At 43.1% G+C, this 23,640-nt stretch overlaps 1 protein-coding gene across 1 annotated transcript in view; it reads left to right on the plus strand.

The window, feature by feature from the left end:
• MIGA2 (mitoguardin 2) overlaps positions 1 to 12,396 on the plus strand; it is a 66,539-nt gene extending 54,143 nt beyond the window's left edge. The window contains exons 11-16 of the mRNA XM_082263111.1: positions 778 to 864; positions 5,850 to 5,948; positions 7,779 to 7,913; positions 8,861 to 8,914; positions 9,958 to 10,074; positions 12,191 to 12,396. Coding sequence (XP_082119237.1) covers positions 778 to 864; positions 5,850 to 5,948; positions 7,779 to 7,913; positions 8,861 to 8,914; positions 9,958 to 10,074; positions 12,191 to 12,391 — 693 coding nt within the window. The 3' untranslated portion in view covers positions 12,392 to 12,396. The remainder of the gene's footprint in view (positions 1 to 777; positions 865 to 5,849; positions 5,949 to 7,778; positions 7,914 to 8,860; positions 8,915 to 9,957; positions 10,075 to 12,190) is intronic.
• Positions 12,397 to 23,640: the final 11,244 nt, after the last annotated feature.

The raw sequence follows: 23,640 nt of genomic DNA on the forward strand, positions 1-23,640 counted from the left end.
GAACTTTAGGCAAAACTTCTTTTTTTTTTTTTTTTTGTTTTGGATAGAGTAAGGGACGGTTGTCAGTTTTTTGGCATCACACAGATTCTCTTTATTCATCACATGGATTCTCTTTATTTGTAGGAATATTCTCTCACTTACAGTTTTGGCTATGCAACAGGTTGTGAAGCTAAATCTCTCCAAAAGGGACACACCCTTTGGAGAGATTTACCTTCACATCCTCTTGTATAGCCAAAACCAGTAAGTGAGAGGATATCCCTACAAATTAAGGGAATCCATTGGGCGCCCCCCCCCCCCCCCCCCCAGGTCAGCAGAACTTGTGTCCCCATTGGACGATTTGTCCTCTATCACTTTTCTTGGCACAGCCCAAAATTTGAGATTTTCTTTTACTTTCACGTTTGATAATAATGGTAAACAGGACAAATAAAGAGGGTGCCTCTAGCTAACAGGGGCACAGCCCGAAATAAAAACCTAGGTTTTCTAATCCCTTTCCATTCTATCCAAAACAAAAATAAGTTTTGCCTTTAGTTATACTTTAAGACATCAGAATAGATAAGTATACACAAAATTGCATTAAATACAGCTTGGGTGACCTGTATGGAAGGTGAGGTGGTGCCAAGCCCAGACCTTGGCTTTAAATGTAAATGAGTGATTGTGTGTGGAGGAAAGTGCTGGTCAGCACAGATGCTTGAGAGCATTCAGATTTTGGATACATATCCCATTTTGGTCAGATTTAGCAGCAAAAAAATACTTTTTGTTTTTTTTCTCTGATTGCAGCAATTACTTCAGGATGAAGGCAACCAGTTGTTCTTTGGTGAAGTTGGGAAACAAATGGTGACGGGACTGATTGTTAGAGCTGATAAGGTATTGTATAAAGATACGGTGGTTCTAGAAAGTTTCCCAGCTGCAATGTTTTATCATTTATTCCGAAAGAGAAGTACACACTTGACGAAAATCGGACGAAATATCCTCTGATTTTTCTCTCTGATGCTCAGCGGTCATAACCGTTTTTAGTTGACCGTGCATAATATTCACAAAATTTCTCGTCCAATTTTTTTATTTTTTTTGGGACATTTGTTCCTAGACTTCCGGGTCGTCAGCAACTTCAGATCATGCGCGGTCTTTCGTATTCGATTTTTCACGGACGTACTGCATACACATTAAACGAAAATTGGTCGTCTGGGGACGGACGATAAAAATGTTTGGTGTTCAGGCCCGGACTGGGACAAAAAATAGGCCTGGGCATTTTGGACTGAGCAGCCCAGGAGGGGGCGTGACGTTCGTCGGGATGGTTGATGACAAGATTTAATGTTCCAGGATGTTTGGATTCGATTACGGTACCTTTTTTAGTTTAATCTGACAGACTGGGTCCAATATAGATCAGAGCTGCCATGTGATGCTGTTTTTTGTCTTACTTTAAATCCTGTATTGATGGTTGAGTCCTAAAAATATTATGAAGCAGCACAAGATGAGGGTTACTCTAATCAAGGGGTAGATAACCTTTTTGGGCACAGTGTGCCGAAAAATGTTTTCAAAGAAATTGGGAGTGCCAGATACATAAAAAACAACTGTCAGCTTCATATAAAGTAACTGCTGTAAACCGCTTGAATAATAGTAAGAAATCAAGTGAGCTTTGCACCTTCAAAAATCAGATCACCCCAATTCCTGCAACACACCTCAGATCACCCCAATTCCTGCACCTTCACACCTCGGATCACCCCAACTCCTGCACCAGGGCACAAAAACAAACACAACACTGCTGGGATTTGTGGTTCTGGCCTCCGGCTGAGCATTGTTCACTTCTGGCTTAGCGGCAGGCAGGCAGGCCGCAGGCATAAAAAACAGAAAACAGCTACACACTGTCACTTCTAGAAAACCTGTGCCATGCCAGTTTGCTTGATACATGTGATGTGACAGCCAGATGCACATTTTCAAGTTGAAAATGTGCACCTGGCTGTCACATCACATGTAACAAGCAAGCTGGCATGATGGCACATGTTTTCTAGCAGTGACAGTTCCAGACCAATCTGACCAGAACACTGCTCTGACGGTGGAGGCCAGCCCAGAACCACAAATCCCAGCTGTTGTGTCTGTTTTTGTGCTGCCTGCGGCTGCCCTTTCTTACCTTGTTGCAGCAGCCAGGCCTTGACTCGTCATCCTGGTGTTCAACTTCTGTTCTGTCTCTCACTCTGGCTCAGCTGTCTGCGGTGCGGCGCCAGCGACTTCATTCCCGCTTCTTCCTGAATCAAGCAGGGGGTGACGGTCCCCGGCCTCTAGCTCCACCCCTTCGCCTTCAGTCACCTGACGCCGGTCCACCCCTCCTGAGCGCCTACGCTGGATGTCGCTGCAATCCGACGTGACACCGGCCGGCGGCCGCAGTGAGCGGCGCTGGGCTCAGCATCAGTCGGCTGCCAGCTGAGCCCAGGCAGTGCTAGGACTCGGAGTGAGTGGCGGCCACTGACGGAGAGTCGGGGACAGCAGCGGGCGGCCCTCAGTCTCCACGGAATCGGCCGCGGAGAGGCCAGCAGCGGCCGGCAACCGCCGGCATCGGGACACAGACAGTGACACTGTCTGACTGACTGAGAGGGGAGGCCTCGGCCCACCGGGCATATGCCCGGTCTGCCCTATGGCCAGTCCGGCCCTGTTGGTGTTTGTCCCTCCGTTTTTTTTTTTTCCATTGAAAATGTTGGCATCGGCTGCTGAAAGTTGTGTATACACTAGCCGAAAATCGTACGATTTTACCTCGGACGGGAATTTCCGGCAGATTTTCTACTAGTGTGTACCCCGCTTAATACATTGGTGCTTAATTTGACCCTTGCCCTGTCTTGAGATTTGTTCATGTAACAGTAGTTGATCTTGACTGTTCCTGTGCATAGAGGCTGTTACAAGCTTTGTGTTGTGCTAAAGCTGCATGATTCTGGATAAAGTGAGAATCACAATTTTTTTTGCTTAGTATAAAGATCACGATTCTCGGCATAACATCATCTTTCACAATAAACAATAAAATTGGGCTAACTTTTTAAATTACTTCAAAGTGTATTTTTTTTTCCAATTAATTGCGTTTGAATGATATATAATGTTTGGGGGTTCTAAGTAACTTTCTAGCAAAAAAATACTGATTTTAACTTGTAAGCAACATATGTCAGAAAAGGCTTAGTCTTTAACCACTTCCCGCAAATCGACGTAGCCCTACGTCGGCTCAGAGAAGTAGTTGTACCGGGATGATGGGTGCAGCTAGAGGCATCATCCCGGTACTGTTTTTTAGAGACGGTAGTCGACTTTCAGGTGATAACAGCCGATGCGGCTCGGGAGGGGATGCCCCCCGATGGCCCCCACCTTCCACGTCTCTGCCCGGGTCTCCCGAACAACCAGCCGGCATGTCCGCCGGCTGGTTGGAGTCCCGATCAAAGCCGAATTCGGCTTTGATCGGGTCTCCGATGTAGTAAGCGACATGATGAATTAAAAAAAATTGTCAATATTCAAAAATGCCAATTTTGGCATTTTGAATAAATTAAAGTGCAGTGGAGTGGTGTGGGGTCTTTTAGACCCCAGATCCTTCCATAAAGAGTACCTGTCACTGCCTATTACTGTCACAAGGGATGTTTACATTGCTTGTGACAGCAATATAAGTGATCAGATTTTTATTTATTTTTTTAAACTGTGCTAAAATTAAATCAAATAAATATGAAAAAAAATAAAAAATTAAAGCGCCCCCATCGCCAAGAGCTTGTGCACGAAAGAAAACTCATACGCAAGTTGTGCCCGCAAATGAAAGCAGTGTTCAAACCACACATGTGAGGTATCACGTGATCGCCAGAGCGGGAGTAATAATTGTAAAAAAAGAGCTACCGTATTTTCCGGCGTATAAGACGACTGGGCGTATAAGACGACCCCCCTAATTTTCATCTACTGGTAATACTTATACTTAGGTTACCTTGGAGATATTATACTCGGCGTATAAGACGACCCCCCATTTTTGGGAGATTTTTTTGAGGTTCAAAAGTAGTCTTATACGCCAGAAAATACAGTACTCTGTAACTCTAAACTGGTAACCTTTAAAAAATGTTAAAGCGTCTCCTATGGAGATTTTTATGTACCGTAATTTGTCACCATTCCACAGGTGTGTGCAATTTTAAACTGTAACATGTTGGGTATCTATATACTTGGCGTGACATCATCTTTCGCAATATACAAAATAATGGGCTAACTTTACTGTTTATAGCTTTTTTTTTTAAATGCAGTGACATGTATTTTTTGAAAAAAAAAAAAAAAAAATGGTGTTTGAAAGACCGCTGCGCAAATTCCGCGTGACAAAAAATATTACAACGACCGTCATTTTATTTTCCAGAGTCTTTGCTAATATATATATATATATATATATATATATATATATATATATATATATATATATATATATATGTGTGTGGGGGGGTTCTAAGTAATTTTCTAGCTAAAAATACAGATTATAACTTGTAAACAATAAGCGTCAGAAATGGGCTCGTCCAGAAGTGGTTAAAGGAGTTGTAAAAGGCAGAAAGTTTTTTGTATCTTAATGCATTCTATGCATTAGGATAAAAAAACCTGTGTGCAGCAGCCTCGCCAGCACCTGTGCCCCATCTCTGTCCAGCAATGTCCACGAGTCCCGCGGCCATCTGGGACTTTCCCTCCAGATTGGCTGAAACCCAGCCGCAGCGCCATTGGCTCCCGCGGCTGCCAATCAGGAGAGAGAGGGGGCGGGACCGAACGGCAGCTCCGTGTCTGAATGGAGACATGGAGCTGGGGCTCGGCTCGGGTGCCCCTTACGAAAGCTGTTTGCTGTGGGGGGCACTGGATAGGAGGGGGGGGGGCTAGGAGCAGTAATGAGGATCCAGGCTGCCCTTTTGTAAAACCAACTTACAGAGGAGGAAAGTATAACAGGTTTATTTAAAAAAATAAAAAAAATAGACTTTACAATCACTTTAAGTGGTTAAACTGCCTTTATTTACAGACGAAAGTTCATTCGTTTGATCTAAAGGAATGAAATGATACATTGTAAAATGTTTTTATAGTGATCTCCCAGCGCTTAGCAATGTTAATCAACATTTGCCAGAGGCTCTATTTTTATTTTTTTTTTTGACAGCTGTGAGTGCACAGAGAACAGCTCTGCACTGCATGAATAGAGGAAATGCCGAATTAAGATCGTGAGGGGGGATGAATCGAGATTGCGATTTTTTAACAATTAATCGTGCAGCTCTATGTTGTACCAGTCACATTCTCTCTAGGCAAATTGTCATACACCCCATCTTCTGGAGGGGAAAGAGGTTTTTATTCAGCTACGCACACCCTCCTGCCTGCATGCCTGCCTGAGCTAAAGGCAGATGGATTCCAGGCAGTAAACGCTACATGAATCATCTGTTCTTACTCAAGATGACCACATCCAGAAATGCATAAGTGGGGGGAAATGTTTTTCAAAGTAATTTCCCAGCAAAATACAGGGACCTGGATGGGTTGGTGAATTTTGCATTACATATTATAAATGTATTGTATAGCATTTTTGGTTTGTGGTGCTCAGAAGCTGTGTAGTTTAGCTATAAGAAGTCTATCACTACTTTCCTAGATTGTGAAATTATACTTTTTTTTTTTTCTATTGGCTGACATCTCCCTGTGCTATGCTATAAGAGTCAGTTTCACACAGAGTTTCACAGCTGCTATCTAAAGATTGCTAGAGAGCTGTGTCAGCACAGAGGGAGCAAATAAGAGCTTACAACCGCCTGTCTGCATAGGCACTGTTAGATGGGATAATAGGGGTCATCTGAGACTCTTGTATTGACTGACCTCATTTTTATTTCTGCTATATATAATCGTTTCAGAATCCTAAGGGTTTCATAGAGAACTACGAAGAAATGGTGCAGTATTCACTGAAGGAAGATACATGGCCCACTACTGAGAGAGAACTAGAAGGACGCGGGGTAAGGAGAAGATTTGCTGTAAAGGGGTTCATGTATTAAATTCTTATGACACAATAGGCTCTGTTGGGTCTAATTCTACATATAATTGTCACATGTATATTGTATATTCTCGCTCTACTGAGCAGAATCTGATGCGGGTTAAAGCAGAGTTCCACCCATTTATTCAAGTTCCTTAAAACACAATGCCCACCCATAGACCAGTCTGTAATGTCAATTATTTATTTATTTATAAATATTTTTCTTTATGTAATCTGCACTTTCTGCCCCGGCCACCTAGGCAGTTTCGTCATTAGATTTGCTAGGACTCCTAGGATGTCTGCGTCATCTATCCCTGGAGTCTTTGAACGGCACTTGACTTCCTTCCAGGTTTGTCTTGATTGACAGGTTGTCATAACAACAGGGCGGGAACTTCCGCCTCCGCCGCCATTGTTATGGCAACCTGTAAACACTGTGCGCCGTGCTGTATCCTAACTGCGCAGGCACGAGTGCGAAACATGCATGCTGGGTAGCCAGCTGCACGGAGTCCCGGAAGCAAGTGGGCTTCAGATGCCCATACTTATAATGACCGCTGCCTGTCTGCCAGGATCCTGTGATAAACATCATAATTGTAAGTAGGAAGAAGAAATACACTTATACCAGTATCCTGTTTATATTGTGTAAATACTGACAAGGAGACTGGAGCTCTGCTTTAATGTGACTATTGGGGAGAAAAATTGCTACGTGTTTAGCATTCTAGCTGTGTGGATATTCTGAGTTTGATCAGTGCAAGACTAAAGGGCCATACACACTATAAGATTTTCTGAAGACTTTTTCCTTCAGATTTACCTTTTCTATGTAGTGCAAGGGCCTGCCAGATTGCATACAAATTGAAAGTGTTTAGGTTTGACCTCATATTATATGGTTTTGGTAAGTCTGAAGGAAAAAGTCTTCAGAAAATCTTATAGTGTGTATGGCCCTTTCACACGAACGATCCGATCAGATCCACCTGTCAGTTTTTCAGGTGGACCTGATCGGATGCTCAATGCTGCTATCCGTTTCCAATAGTGTCCGTGAAATCCGGACAGATGGAAACCCTATTTTCCATCCATCCAGCAGATCAGATTGAATGGGATTGGATGAGAGCAGACAGGCGGTCCATCCTCATCCGATTTCCCCATAGAGAGCAGCGAGGATCTGACAGCTCCATCTCTGCACACAGAGCGGAGACGGAGCTGTCATCCGCCTGCTCAGCGGGGATCGGCGAATCGATCCCCCGCTGAGCAGAGAACGGACCGCGCCGGACAGCGCTTCATGTGAAAGGACCCTTATGGTCTGCATGCACTACCTGTTCCCAATAGTCCCTTATAGCAAACAGATGACAAATATTATATCTGCCACAACTCAGAAAAGGGAAAGTCTGGATGAAAGTCTGGCATTAGGCTGCTATGATGTTTTCGGTTGTGGGAAGAAACCGACACCTAAAAACTCCATGCTGCCTATGTCTTAGCTGGAAACTGAACTCAAGAATCCAGTGCTGAAAGGCAAGCATGATAAATATGTAGGAACAATGTTGCCAAAGTTACAGGTGACCTGGGGACAGACTTTAGAAAATAGGATTACAACTAATCGTATCACTGAGGTTTTACGAGTGCATAAATCCATGTAATCCCTTTAGAGGGGTGATAATCTGTACAGCGCCAGATCTCCGTTCTCCGATACCCCAGGTTTTATATGTTCGGTCGCTTTGTTTCTTTTCCTTAATGCCAGTTACTTTGTCCCCTCCTCCCAACGGTAATACTCCATTTCGCCTTGTTTCTTTTCCCTGTATGAAATTATTTTTTTATTTTTTAGGTGGTCTGCATGAATTTCTTTGACATAGCACTGGATTTTATATTAATGGATGCCTTTGAGGACTTGGAAAATCCACCGACCTCAGTAATTGCCGTTTTACGGAACCGCTGGCTGTCTGATAGCTTCAAGGAAACTGTGAGTAAATATGCATGCTCTTCTGTTGCTTACATTGGATAAACAATTTAGCTGAGTTTGTGTATTGGAAAACATACACCCCTATCACAGTTATCTGTGTCCGATATAAATGCGCATCTACAGCCACAATTTTACATTTTTCTATTTTTTTTTTTGGTTGTTAAAGGATTAGACCTGCTAGTTTGTATTGCTGTCCATTTTTTTTATTCTCTATTTGTCTTGCTGACTATTGTCACTGAAATTAAAATTAGGGGAAAAAAAAAACAACACTTTGATTAGTCACCAGAACAGGAATAGAGTGTAGCTCTTCCAGTGGGGAACAATAGTTCCAGTGTTGACTCTTTTCCTGCTCTGTCTGAAGGACAGTAAATTAAGGGAAGTTTCCCCAAATGTTGGGATGGCAAAAAAATAAAAATTACATTCAAAAGTTTGAAAAATATAGAGAGAAACATCTGCTTATCGTTTTAAAGCTTCATTTTTTTTTTTTTTCAGGCGTGGCTGTAAGTACCAGTACCCCCCCCCCCCTTTGTCAGTAATGTGGGAACCCCGACTGATTTATCTAGTAGATCATGATGATGATGGTAGAGTAGTAGATGTTCTAGAAGCTTTAGTGCTTTCTAAATCATCAATAGAAACGTGTATACAGACCAGGAGTTCTGACTTCTCTTTAGCTTACCAGATCTGCATGCTTTTCCCAAATCAGTGACTTGATTATAGGAGAAAGACAGCCAGGCAACTAGTATTTCCAGAAGAAAGTCGGCAATGGCGGCCTCCATATTTTTCTCATTACAGGTCTATTTAAAAACTGCTAGAAAATGTAATATTTATGTATTTCAACTATTTTAGGCTGCCAGTTTTCAGCCTAGCTTTATATTGGGTATTAAGCCTCTATCTTGTTTTGTCTAAATGTTTATGTTCCTAATTCAAAAACTCTTTCAATGTTACAGGCCTTGGCAACTGCATGCTGGTCAGTTTTAAAAGCTAAACGAAGACTTCTCATGGTAAATGTTGTCCTCCATTGAAAATCAAAATCCTATTGACTAGCAAAAATTTACCTGTTTCAGAACAGGCGAGGTTGGGAATTTTTCAGACTACCTTGAATAACTGATTTTGCTGACTGAATATGCAGGATAGAATTGCAGAGGATTTGATGGTGGGCAGTATGTGCGAGATGGGAGTGCAGAGGATATGATTTGTGAGTAGTGCAGAGGATATGATGGTGGGCAGTATATGCACAATGGGAGTGCAGAGGATATGATTTGTGAGTAGTGCAGAGGATATGATGGTGGGCAGTATATGCACAATGGGAGTGCAGAGGATATGATTTGTGAGTAATGCAGAGGACATGATGGTGGGCAGTATGTGCACAATGGGAGTGCAGAGGATATGATGGTGAGGAGTGCAGAGGACATAATGGTGGGCAGTATGTGCACAATGGTAGTGCAGAGGATATGATGGTGGGCAGTATGTGCGAGATGGGAGTTCAGAGGATATGATGGTGGGGAGTGCAGAGGATAGTATGGTGGGGAGTATGTGCAAGAGGGGAGTGCAGAGGACATGATGGCGGGCAGTATGTGCAAGAGGGGAGTACAGAGGACATGATGGCGGGCAGTATGTGCAAGAGGGGAGTACAGAGGACATGATGGCAGACAGTATATGCAGGAGAAGAAGAGAACAGAGGGTATGATGGCAGACAGTATATGCAGGAGAAGAAGAGAACAGAGAGTATGATGATGGGCTACATGTGCAAGATTGAAGTGCAGATTGAAGTGTACCATTAGAACACAGGAGTGATGATTGCTGGAAATGGGCCTCTGTACACCTATGTAGATATTCCATTACAAATCAGCCGTTTCCAGCTAGAATAGTCAGTTACCACATTAACAATGTCTAGACTATATTTCTGATTAATTTAATGTTCTCTTCATTGAAAAAAAAAAGTGCTTTTCTTTAAAAAATAAGGACGTTTCTAAGTGACCCCCAGATTTTTAATGGTAGTGTATAACATGTTGATTATGTTTTTTTTTTTTTTTTTTTTTTTAAGGTTCCAGATGGCTTCATATCTCACTTCTACTCCGTATCGGAGCATGTCAGCCCCATATTGGCATATGGATTTCTTGGTCCAAAAGAGAATTTAACAGAAATATGTACTTTCTTTAAGGTAATTTATTACCTGTATTTCCTTCTTCTATGATATACATGGACAAATGTACATATTCAGTATTCTGGAGAATTCAAACTAAATTAATTTAGAGAACACAATAGCTTACTGTACTAATTATAGATTTCAGGTACACATTAAGGTGGTTCTAAAGCTAAAACATTTTGTTTTTACCTTAATGCATTCCCTGCATTAAGGAAAAAATGTTTTACAACTTGCTATGCTCCCCACCTAAATACTTACCTGAGTCCTTAAACAATCCAGTGCTGTGCCCAGGGCTGCTTATAAGGCTGTACAGCCGACCCTCCAGTACTGGGCCTGGACCCCATCAGTTCAAAAGGGGGGCCCAATCACCTGCTGAGCAGGGGGACTGGCTGTACGGTCTTATTGTAGACACCAATCCTCTTCTGCCCTTCCCTTTGTAGCCCTGCCAGCCTCCCCTCTTCTTTCTCCACACTGCAGGGGGATGGGATTGGTTCTAGCACATGCACCCCTTCCATCTGCTCTCCGGTGCCCCCTGTGTGCAGCTTCCGGCTTCCCTCCTCTCCTGCTGGCAGCTGCTGCAGGCACATAGGGGAGATCTTTCAGGATGGAGAGTGGGGGGTGGGGCCAGTAAATGTCATTTACTGGTCCCCTACATTCTTGAATGAACACAGTAAGCGATTGGTACCAGTCAATTCTGTGTCCATTCATCACTGAAGCATTCAGTTTGTGAATGAGCAGGAAGCCTCGGAGCACTTCCTATTCATTCATTTCTGCAGCTGAGGTGACATTTATCAATGTCCTCAGTCACTTTCAGCCGGGGGAAGGGGGCCCTGTCAGGAAGGTTGTATAGAGCCCCGTGATTTCTAACAGCAGCCCTGGCTGTATCTCTTCTCTCCCCTCTCCCTCTACTCACAGGGACTAAGGCAACAGCGGGAGCCATTGGCTGTTGTCAATCAAACACTGAGGTGGGAACAGGGCTGAGCAACGCTGTGTGTATCTATGTCCGCACACATCCTGGCTCGGGATGGAGCCCACACATCTGCCCGCATATCAAGCAGTTTGCTATAAGGGCAGACACACAAAAAGAGAAGCAGAAAGTGCCAGCCAGGGACCCCAGAAAAGAAGATTCAGAGCCACTCTGTGCAAAACCATTGCACAGAGCAGATCAGTATAAGATGTTTGCGATTTCAGTTTTAAAAAAATTGCCTTAAGAAATGCTTTAATAGTGCATACTGCTGATCATGCCTGCGGACCTAACAAAAATAAATTTGTCTGCAGCCGCTGTTCACCCAGAAATTCCTGCCTGGGCAGGAGAGGGCTGACAGGATCACAGAGCTTCTCCGATCCTCTTCTTTTTGGGTCCCCTGTCGCTGCTCCTGGCCTCCCCCCTCCCGAGCAGTGCCCCTAGAGAAAGCTGCTTGCCTTGGGGGCATTGCTGCGTGCTCTCTCCCGAGCCGCTGCTCTATGCATCCATAAGACATGCAGAGCCTTAGGTTGGCCCTCCCCACTCTCTCCTCACTGGCTGTGATTGACAGCAGTGGGAGCCACTGGGTTCCCTCTGCTGTCTCAGCCAATGAGAAGATAGAGTCTCCATACAGCCGTGGCTATCATGAACATTGCTGGATCGGAGTGAGCTTAGGTAAGGATTGGGAGGGCCGCTGCACACAGAAACATAATGCATAAAGGTAAAAATCCCTTCAGCCTTTAGAACCACTTTAAGGCCTGGCGAGGACAATGATGAAAATTTCAGTACTCCACTAGGAGCTTATGAAAGTATTTAGCTGATGTAAAGCCAGCTTTGTTTACCTTTCTCTCAATTTTGTCTATATCTCTCCCCTGATAAATAGTCTCAATAAATTCTGGGTCCCTGACCTAAAACAGTTATGCAGATCACAAGTGTGCTGTCTCTGCAGTGACTCCTAAAGTATTGGAACCAAAGAATCAGTATGACAGCCAGACATTATCAGAAGAAGCTCAGCCTTTATATTGCATTCAGAAGGGGTTTCCTATATCAGGGGGGAGGACTGGGACTGATCTGTATCCCCCAGTCCCAAATTGAGGCTTTTCTTACTTTTACTTGCATTGAATTTGCCAGCAATGATAACATATCTGTCTTTGTTTCACAAAACAGCATCAAATTGTGCAGTATTTAAAGGACATGTTTGACTTGGATAAAGTGAGGTACACTACAATCCAATCACTGGCAGAGGACATCTTGCACCTTTCCCGCAGACGGAGTGAGATCCTGCTGGGATATCTTGGTGTAGACAACCTACGGGCAATGAATGGAGACCTGCCAGCACCAAACGGACCATCAGAGCTTCACCTCTGATGACAGAAACTACTGGCTACCAGAATGTAGACATCAGTTCCTATTTCCCTCATATTTTTTAAGGACACTTTACAGAAAACCAGGAGCCTGCATCACTTTGGCTAGTTGCTGACATCTCTGGCAAATCACTGTAACTCAGGAATACGCAACCCAGTTGCCAGCACTCTATAGTTTCATTATTTCATGCCATGGAAACTGGCATCTGCTTCGTTGGGTTGGGCAGAATGAAAATGCCACATCATGATATTTCCATGCAGCTTACATCTAGGGCAACCTCTTTTAAGGCCCGTTCACAGAGCACTATTATGGCAACTATGTGACATGACTAACCAGGGGATCGATCTAGTGCCAAGCCTTTATCAGGATGCCAGAGGAAAATTTACAAACCTTGGAACACTAAAAAAGATGTGGTAATCCCCAACCCTTGTCCTAGCTGGGTGGGTGGAGACTATGAGGAAGTATGAAGTGTTGTCGTGGGAGTTTTCGTGGAAATGGTAGTAACTAGTCATTTGGAATTTACTACTTCTTTTTTTTTTTTGACTGGGTAAAGTATCACTTTAATGCGACGCCTTGCACTATCATTAATCATCAACTTTGGACACTTTTTGGACATTGATGGATATCTTCTATCTGTATTTTAAACCCTCTGTTTCTTTAACAGTTTTAAACAAGAAAATGGAAGCAAAAAACATTCATTTTTGATTTTATCATTTTTGTTTACTAACATGTGCTTGTCTTGTGCACAGTATATCCTTTTTTTTTTCTTTTTGGTTGCAAATGCACCTAAATGTGAATGGACTGAATAGATAATGTTAAAGGGCCATTAAATATAAGCTACAAGTTTTGTTGCATGAAAAGAATTTTGAATAACATTCATGAAAAAATATGTAAACATTCAAGTCGGATATTTTTTTTATCAAGAATTCAAGATTTAGGCCCCTTTTACACATACGGTCCCGATCAGATCCGCCTGCCAGTTTTTCAGGCATATTTGATCGGATGCCCAATGCATCCCTATGGGGCAGCAGATGTCAGTGGAGACATCTCCGCTGAAACCAGCTGCCATCTGATCAGATCCTGTCCGTCAAATCCGGACGGATGGAAACCCTATTTTCCATCCGTCTGGTGGATCGGATCGGATGAGAACGGACAGGCAGTCCGTTCTCATCCGATTCCCACATAGAGGAGAGCGGAAGATCTGACAGCGCAATCTCCGCACACAGAGCGGAGACAGAGCTGTCAGCCGCCTGCTAAGCGGGGATCGGCGTATCGATCCCCTGCTGAGCAGAATGGAGTCCGGCGGTGGAACGGACAGGTGTGAAAGGACCCTTAAAGCTCAAATCAGGGCAGTTGTTAAGTCCTAAAAATTGTGCTCCCCAGCTAAAGAAGGGTTTGTTGCTTGTTTTGTCAAGGTGATGATTTATTACAGAATAAAACTCTATTTCCATGGTTCTACATGTCTGTTCTGGTTGGGATGACTGGTCCCCCAAAGTCTTCTCTTCTTGCTGTTCTTTGACCAGTCTTGTCACCACCCTTCTCATCGACCTACTCGCGTTCAGAGCAGAACCAGCATTCACCTCTGGTCCTGCACTGTATGTGATGACGTAGCAGTGCTCGCCCTTATTTCAGGGCAGGGGAGAAGGAGCACCAGCTGCCATGGGACCAAGCAGTAAAGTACGTTTTACACTGCTAGATTAATACTTTGACAAAACTAGAATTAAATCCTTTATTAGCTGTAGGGAGGGGGATGCAGTTTTTAGGATTTAACAACTGCCAGGAGATACGCTTCCATGTGAAGTTAAAATTTCTAAGGTCCAGCTGGCTTCCTCAAACAAAGAAATATGCCCAGCTTAATTACCCCAGGAGGTACACCAAAGGTGCTCCAAAGCTCACGGTGTCTTCCCGGCACTTAAAACTGCATGAGAGTATAAAGTGAAGAGCCAGCAACTCGTCCTCCAGATAAAAGTCCTGTTGATAAAGGTTACAATGTGCAAGTTACAGCAGCTTTACGCGTTTTGGTACAAAAAACCTTGTAGCCATGGCTATGAATTTTTTTTTTTTTTACTGAAACACGTTACCTAATTACTGTAACTTGCACACTGTACCCTTGATCAACAAGGTACTTTTATCAAGAGGAGGAGTTGCCAACTTTTCAGCTTATACACTCAGCTGGCTTCCTGTCCTGTAGACTTATGAATACAGACATCTGTTTTTTTTTTTTTTTTTGGGGGGGGGGGGGGGTTTAAATCTTGTTTGTACCAAAATGGTATATGACATAGAATGACAGAAAACATGCATGAATGACAAAGATCTTATTTTCATTGTTAAGAGGATAATTACATAGATTTTTGTGATTGTTATGAGTAACTTCTTCAGCAACTTGAATGGTTTAGGTTTACTGGTCCTTTAAATAAGACATTGCACTGTTATCTAATGTATCTTAATGTGTAAGCCGTCCTTTTTGTTTGATCATATCAACTATAATATTTATATGTAAATGTGTAATATTTTTACGCAAGAGTAACTGTTATTACCGTGCAGTCAGGACAATGAAGGAAATTTTTATAGGATTGTTGCCCAAGGCAACCAGTCAATTTGTTTATTTCTCCACAAAGCTGCCTATAGTTAGAGGTGTTACATTTTGCTGAATCAGGTATATGTATCATGTTTTAAAAGGTAAGTTAGACATTCGCCAACCAAACGCTGTTGGTGAAAATGGGGAGGAATATCCATCAGAGTTACAAATCTATTGTGGTAGCAGTTCCCTTTCTGTAAAGGCAGAGATGCTTGTCTTATTTTTCTTCTTTCCCCTCTCCTTAGTAATAAATGTGTGAATGCTCAGCAGAGCCAAGAGTTCACATTTTTTGGTAAAGCCAGTTGTCATAAGTGCCAAAAGCTAGTTTATTCATGTCTGTATGGCTGGCTGCCCTCCTATGTCTATGGGCACTTTATTGCTGGCTGTAGGCAAAAGGGGATTGTCTAGAAGATTAAGAGTCAGTTCACACTGATCCGACTCGAAGTCGGCACGACTTCGGGCGACTAATGAAGTCGCCCGTGCAGGGCGACTTCAGTGCGGCTTGCAACGACTTCTCATAATAGAAGTCAATGCAAGTCGCTCCGACTTTGCAAAAAAATAGTGCAGGAACCTTTTTCTAAGTCGGAGCGACTTGAGTCGCTCTGATTAGAACGGTTCCATTGCACAGCATTGGAAGCTACTTGTCAGGCGACCAAGTCGCCTGACAAGTCGGATCAGTGTGAACCGGCAGTTAGGGTGGATCGGACAAAACCTTCGTATATGGGTACAAGCAGAAACTGTCGGCGGATAATGCTCTGGGCATATAGCAATTGGTAGTGGTGCACCGAAATTAAAATTCCGGTACCGAAAATTCAGGATGCAAACGAAATTGACGGTTTTTAAAAATTAAATATTTTTATAAATTGTTTTATATTCGACTTTTTAATTAATATCATGGGTTTAAATGAATAGGAGTTTATTGCGGCCATTATCGGCACCTTTTGAAGCGGTGTTAAAAAATCCTGCTTGCTGCACTTTTGGTGCATATTTGGTCAGCACCTCCCCATTGAAAACTAAGCAAGAACACATCAAAAATACATCCATATTGTGTTTTTGATGCATTTGAGTCACATGACCTATGAAAAACGCATCATAAGCAAGCATTTTCTGCAGCGATTTACAGCACCATTTTTGCTTTCGGCACAAGGCTAAAAACCCTATTTTCGGTGCATGAAATTTCGGTGCATCACTAGCAGTTGGATTAGAAAACATTTTCATTACTATTATTCTCTCTCAAAATAAGCTGGGGCCAGGTTAAAGCAGTAGTAAACCGCAGCATAAAAAAAAAAATCCAATGTAGGGCACTGGCATAATGTGCTAGTATGCATCACATACTAGCGTATTATGTAATACTTCCCTTAGAACAAAGCCCTCCAGCAGCGCGCTGTCATTACTGACAGGTCTTCTTTCCGGGTTTGTGGGCATCGGCTGTATGAGTGGCTGGGGCTGCAATGACGTCACTCTCCCCGCACAGTATGTCGGACCGTCAGTGCCCAAGTGCCGGTGACGTAACCGGCTGCATCCAGTGTGAATATCTCCTAAACACCGCAAGCTTAGGAGTTATTCACTGCACCTACAGGTAGGCCTTAATATAGGCTTACCTGTAGGTACAACTTCAACTTTTCTACCACTTTAACTGTACATGCCTCCTTTCCTTTCCTTTCCGCTCCATAGCCATGCCATCTGTCGGTCCAAGCATTTTTGTTTAATTTTGAAGCTGGACTGAAAGACCTCTTAGCACAGTGCAATTGTCCTCTGTGTATTTTAGGCGCATGAGCTCATAGGTTTCTATGAATTTGGTTACAAATCCAGCTATAGCTTTTTAGATGATTACAACTAAATACAAGGCTGGATTGCATGTGTAGGAATTTTTTTTTTGACTGCCAAAGCATTTTTATTTCTGTTCATCCATTACCCAGCCTGTACAGCCAGGTTGGTGACCAGTTTTCTCTACTACAGTTCAGCTAGGTCATTTCCCTTGCCCCCAGACTGTGATTGGACATTGAGTAGCAGTAGGCTGAACTCCTCATTCCTCTCACTTACTCTGTCAACATGTTTGTTGTCAGAACATGAGCACAGCAGTACACCCGATTGGCTAGGCTATTAGTGCTGGCCTTCCCCTTTCCCAATCAAAGCTCTTGATTATAAGAGGTTAAAACAGAGTTTAATTCAGTTATTTCAACTAACTGCTTTTAAAAATACATTTTAATGTTTTATATTGAATACACTGTTGAATTAAATTATGTTTTTAATATCTGCATTGAGTTCAGCTTTAATCCTTTTCCTTTTCTAAAAGTAGGTATAGAGGTATCATGAAGCACAGAATAAGTCTTGTTCTATTTGCCTTGTCTTTCTTGTCATACAATATGTTGTAGTCTGTACTGTAGCCATTGGGATAAAAAAAATTGTAGGTCCATTATTGAAATGGCTACTAGAACAAAAAGACTGTAAGTGGAGTGAAGACTGAAACTACAACATTTCAAAAGAAATAAACTGACTAAAGTATATTTCTAGTGAGCACAGATTTTGAATAATTATTGTTATATTTATTCTAAAGTAAAACTGTAAAAACGTAATAAATAATTCTTATAGCAGTTATCAACGTGTGCTGCTGGTTTCTCAAAATGCAGCTCAGACTCACACTGGGTGTCCGCCTGATATTCCTGTGCAAATACCAACACGGTTAGAGTGTAAGCAGGCCGCCCTTGCATCCTTGGTGGCAATGCCTTGGTGTCTCCGTAGGTTTTTCATAGACATTGCATTGTGGGAGACAGAATAGAGACATGCCTGTCTTCTGACTTTTAAAAAATCAATGTTTGCTAAATCAGTTCAGGGTGCTATGGGTGTGTGAAATAGTGGAGTAGAATGACTTTGCTGCACCTTTAAGCAAAAAGCAGAGCTCACGTATGTGAAAAATTGGCAGGTGGATTTTCTTAGCTGGCAGCAGCTGAGTGTAGTAGATTGGGTTCTTGAACCGGGAGTGTTTGCAAAGATTTGTCTGCCATAGGGGGTGATGGATGTAGACCTTTTTAGTGACCAGATTCAACAACAAACTCTCTAGACTCGTGTCCCACACCAAGGATCTTGCGGTAGATACCCTGGTGACACTTTGCGATTAGCTTTCCCTGATTTATGCCTAAGCATCACCACAGCTCCTTCCTCGCCTGTTGCGCTGGACAAGGTGGAGGCAGTCTGGTGATTCTGATAACACCCACCGGGCCAAGAAGAACAAAGTATACAGAAATTGTAAATGTCCTTGGCAAATGAGCAGCATATTCTTATACCGACGTATGCCATTGTCAGAATACAATGTATCGGTAGAGGGAGGGGGATTCCTCCATCCACCTTCTTTTGTAGTTAGAAGATTGCATACCTTTTTTTTCTCCTGTTCAGCCCGCTGGCTGAATAGCATCTGGCCAGCTCCGGTAAGAGGAAATTCTCTTCAACGTGGACAGGGACAACAACAAAAACACTTTATCTAAAACGTACAGCACTAGAAACAGGCATAGTATTCATAGACCATGGCTTATATCACAGGTGTCAAACACAAGGCCCGCGGGCCGAATGTGGCCCCCCAGGCCATTTCATGTGGCCCTCGCACCTCTCCTGCAGCTGCGGCACCCCCCTTGTCTCTGCCCCCACCTTGTCTCTGTAGCCAGCAGAAGAGAGGACAGAACTTCTTTGCCAGATCCTGCACTCTTCTGTGCAGCTGCAGAAAGGCTCGTCTTTGCCCACCCCCCCTTTTTTTCTCAGCAGTCTGCAGCAGAGAGGAGGGCAGATATCCTCCTACAGATCCTGCACCTCTCTGTGCAGCCACAACACCACCTTGCCTCGGCCTCCCCTTGTCTCAGCATTCAGCAGAATCTGGAAGCTGACTCCAGCCCTCCTCTGGTTCTCCTCCAGACCCTGTACTTCTTCCCAGATCAACCGCATCTTCTTCCTGGCAGAAGCACAAGGTAAGGGTGTGCATTGTGATGTAAGGAAGGGTGGGTGACTCTTGACTTCTGATGGTAGGGGGGCTCTTGACATCTCATGTAAGGGGGTGTGGTGGGGTGCTCTGGACATCTAATCCTACAGATATAACCGGCCCTTGGGGGCAACCATAATGCTGATGCGGCCTGCAATGAAATTGAGTTTGACACCCCTGGCTTATATGCTTGTACCTTCAGATGATAGGACACTGGCAAAGTCCCCAGGGCACCTTCCCTCTAATTTTGCCACACTTAATGAGTCCTCAGTTTTTGCTAGTGTTCTGTGGTGATGGACCTATTGTCTAATACAGAGAGATCACTCTTTGCTTAACTCGTTTATTAATTATTCGTTCTTCCTCAGTCAACTAGTTTATGGTCTTCTAATACAACAATACTGTAGAAGCAGTGCATGTTTATCAATGCAACATCGGTAAAACCTTTGGAGCTGGACCTTACTTTGTGGGGACAGTCCTTTAAATTGTTTTGGACACTTGATCCTGCATGGGCACTGACACAGTATGCTTGCCAATATTGGTTGGATCACTTCTCCGGTGTGTGAAGGCCTTATCATTGTCACATTTGATCCTTTTCCAACGCGTATACCCCTCTGGGTCCTAAGAGACTTGTCAAGTCCACACTCTCCATTCAGGAACAAATAAGAGGGGAAGGATTTTTCACTCCTCCAAAAACCATTGCCCAACTCTATGTCCTACTGTCCTGTTTTCCAGGACCCTACTTTCAAAGGAGCAGCAATTGTCCCCTGCGCGGCTCCATTTTGTGAATGCACTAGAATGAGTCATAGCACAAATTCCTAGAATGACTGATTTCCATTCACCTGCATAGAATTTTCTGTCACATGCATAGAATTTTTTGTCTCAAATCATGGTCGGCAAAATACACCTCACATGCTTACCAGCAAAAGGAGGGGCTCACTGTGCCCTGTCACACACTGTGCACCAGGAATAATCCAACCATTCCCCTGTGGCTCCCCTGCCACTTCCATCTTCTCTTCCTCTCCCCTCCCACTGGCTTTGGATGCTGAAGGGGAGCCACAGGGGGATTTAACTCTGCAAACAGACTGTCCCCTCAATGATCCCCTGCCTCCCCCCCTCTGCATATTGCTGGCTGGCTTCCCCTTCTTCCCTTTCCGCCATCTGCAGCTGCTGTTTGGGTGGAAAATTGGTGTTGGAATAGAGAGCAGGGTAGGGGATTACTGATCGCTTCTGTGAGTTCATTCATCGCTGCAGAGCAAGGGAATGAGGATTATATGTCCTCCGTTCCTTTCGGTCTCAAAAATAGACATAAGGGGACTAATTAGACTCCTGATGGTTCACCAAAGCATTCCCCCCTACTCCCACCCACATATCTCCAACCCTTTGCAGATGCAGCTTTTGGTGGAAAAACTCTTGCAGCGGCACACTGATAGGGTTGTTGGCCCTTGTGTGGGATGGGTCTGTTGGAACAATACTGTTTTGCCTGTTGCTGCCCACCTTTCTCATTCGTTGGTTGGGGACATCCTAGGATCTATGAATATCGTGCCTGTGTCCTATGCTGTAGGATTAAGATGAGAAGAATTTTGACTTGCCTGTAAAAAGGTTATATCTTTGATTACAGTACAGGACACCCTTTCTGAGGGAGGTCTGGGGGGTTTAAGTGAAAGCTTTGCCAGTGTCCAATCATTTGAAGGTATCAGCCTATAACCCAGTGTCTTTGAATACTATGCTTGTGTCATGTTCTGTACACAAAGATATGGAATTTTCAGGCTAGTTAAAATCCCTGGTATTAATATAGTTAGGAAGGTTCCAAAAAGTCTAACCAGTTGTTTTTGCTGCATACCTCATATGGTCCCCGAATGTCTGATTACAGTCACATTACCAGCATATGAAGCTTGACAGAAGTTCTAATTCTAGGTAGTTTCACTTTATTTCTGCAGAAGATTGTTTTTTTTTTTTTTTTTGTATGATTACAACTGTACTTCCCCCAGGCTGTGGGCCCTCAGATGAAACTTTCTGGTGCTCTGCATTTCTTCTTATTGTCTGCCACATGTGCATCATAGGCTTACTAACACATATCTTTGGCACACTTCACACCTGCTTTTTTTTCCCTATAACCTTTCACCCACACATCAAGCTCATTTCCATAGCTTTGATCAATTTAAAGCATTCTCCTTATAGTAAACTGATGTTGTACCTAATAAATTATGGCAGTTAGTATATTTCTAGGGAAGCACAATCTGTATTTCTTAGTCAGTAATATATAGTACAGCTGACAATAATACATAAACCACTTAACTGGAGACATGAAACACTTGTAGATCTTAAAAGGCACCTTACCTGAAACATCTATATGACATCAATAATGACACAGAGGGCGCAAAATCTGACATCTCATGATAAAGTTGATTGCTGGTATGTTCCTTCTTCCACCTACATACTGGTTGATGTGGCTGTCCTTCACAGTGAAAGGACAAAAAGGGAGATAGGTCCAAGTCTGAATCTGCAAATAAAAGGAGAGGTGTTCTGAAAACTGTATAGGGGTGTCACTTTTTTTTTTATTGAAGTTTCAAAAGTTTAAACAGAGTTTAAATCCAACAAATCGGTGCACAATCTATAACCAAATATACAGTTTAAATCTCACATCAAAAGAAAAATAAGGTTCTATGCAGAATACGTTAATGTAAAAGGAGGAGGTCTTCACCCAAATAAACTGGGGAAGTTGCAGAACTCCTATCCTAGGTGTCTTGTCAAATGGAGGGGAAGTCAAATTAAAGGTAGGTGCGTGCATCTCTCGGACACCTTCACAATATAACAAAGAAGGGAGATGTAATCCCACAAACCTATAGCAAGTTGGCCATGTGTTGTCCACATAATCAAAGTCCTGCAACCATCAGTGAAATAAAGGGATATGATGGCAGGGCAACTCTAAAACAAATGTAACCAGGTTGTCCAAATTTTGCAGACATTTGGTGAGCAGCCTCTGTTTTCATATGTCCCCTTATATAGTGATATAGCATAATTGACCAAAACCAAAGCATGGCCGGTTCCTGTTTTTCTCATCTTAAGACAATAACTTTAGAGGCATTAGGAGACTATTGTGATGCACATCTCCTGCATGTAGCTCCAGTCGAGGTACCAAAGTGCCTTAGCCTAGCTAAGATAGTTAGCCCCTCAAGTATGTCTAGTGTGCCATTTTAAATGAAATTAGATGGTCACAAGCTGTCATTAATTGTTCCATACATGGACTTTCTCCTTGTGCTAATTATCAGATTTTAGTGAAATTAGATGGTCACAAGCTGTCATTAATTGTTCCAAAGGGGTTGCCCATATAGAGGCTGCCATTTCTAACCACCTTATGGAAATGCTAGTTACCCGAGTATTATTCTGATCCTTTAGCTTCAGTAGTGTCTGAATCTCTGACTCGGAATCAGAACAAGTATGCAGTTTACGAATGCCACAGCAGAGGTCAGCAATGACAACCGTAGGGCAGGTGCCATTGCAATGGAAATCTCACAACAGGTTTAATTTAAAGTTTCCCAGGAACTCCAAATTTTCCTTCTATCCTGCCACCCACCTTCTCTCACCTGAAGAACATATCCAGCGGCACAATGCTTCTATCTTACAGATATTACTTATATTTACATGTTTCACTGGACTAGGGGCCTATTCACACGAGCCTGGTCTGCTGCAGTGCCTTAAGGCAGCTCATTTCTTTAAATTTCGCTTTCTTGCACCACGGCGGACCAAAAACAATGCATGCAGCATTTTCAGCAACACAACACAATACACGGTATTGTGTAGTTGCACTGCAACGCAAGTATGCAGGGCAAGTGCAATCATGTTCTGTTAAAATTGAATGGCAACGCTTCACACCGACGTGCATGCATTTGCAGTGTATCAGTGTAAATGGGCCCCAATAGTATTTCTTGTGATTCATACAGCTTTCAGCTGAGTAGATGGTCGTCTATGATACTGCTGCATTGAGAAGTTTAGCAATAGAAAAAAAAAACAGGTACCTGGTAACTCTTTTTCTAACAAGTCTTCCAGGGAAGCATCTGAGAGATAGGCTCCTCCCACCTGAAACAGGAAACACAATAGTCCACTATTATAAAAAATGTCAGTCATACCTGCATGCTTAAGTAATAGTAAAGCCCCGAAGGTACCCTCAGTAAGCTTATGAATCTGCAAACCCCTTTTGTATTGTTGTTTAAGGCGGGAACAAGTGCTGCCCTGGAAGACTTCTTAGAAAAAGAGTTACCAGGTACCTAACTCTGTTTTCTCTAATCGGCTTCTAGGGCAGCATCTGAGAAGATGTATCAAGTAATACTTACTAGGGAGGGGATAAAGTCTGGAGCACCTTGCAACCAAATGTCTGGTTCTGACTGGACAGCTGGTCGATGCAGAAATACCTTGCGAAGGTATTGAAGCTCGACCATGTCACTGCCCTGCAGATCTGCTCCAGTGTTGCCCCAGCCCTTTCTGCGCTTGAGGATGCCCAAGCTCTGGTCGATTGGGCTTTGATTCTGCTTGGTGGGGGAAGGTTTTGTGCTTGGTAAGCTGTCTGAATAGCAAGCTTTATCCACCTGGCTATTGTACTTTTTGAGGCCTGCTTCCCCTTGTTGTCTCCTACATGGAGGATGAATAGTGTCGTCGTTTTTTGCCAATCTTTAGTCCTCTCAAGGTAAGCTATTAGAATTTTCCTTACAT

The sequence above is a fragment of the Pelophylax lessonae genome, assembly GCF_965119305.1.
Source record: "Pelophylax lessonae genome assembly, chromosome: 7".
NCBI classification, from domain to species: Eukaryota; Metazoa; Chordata; class Amphibia; order Anura; family Ranidae; genus Pelophylax; species Pelophylax lessonae.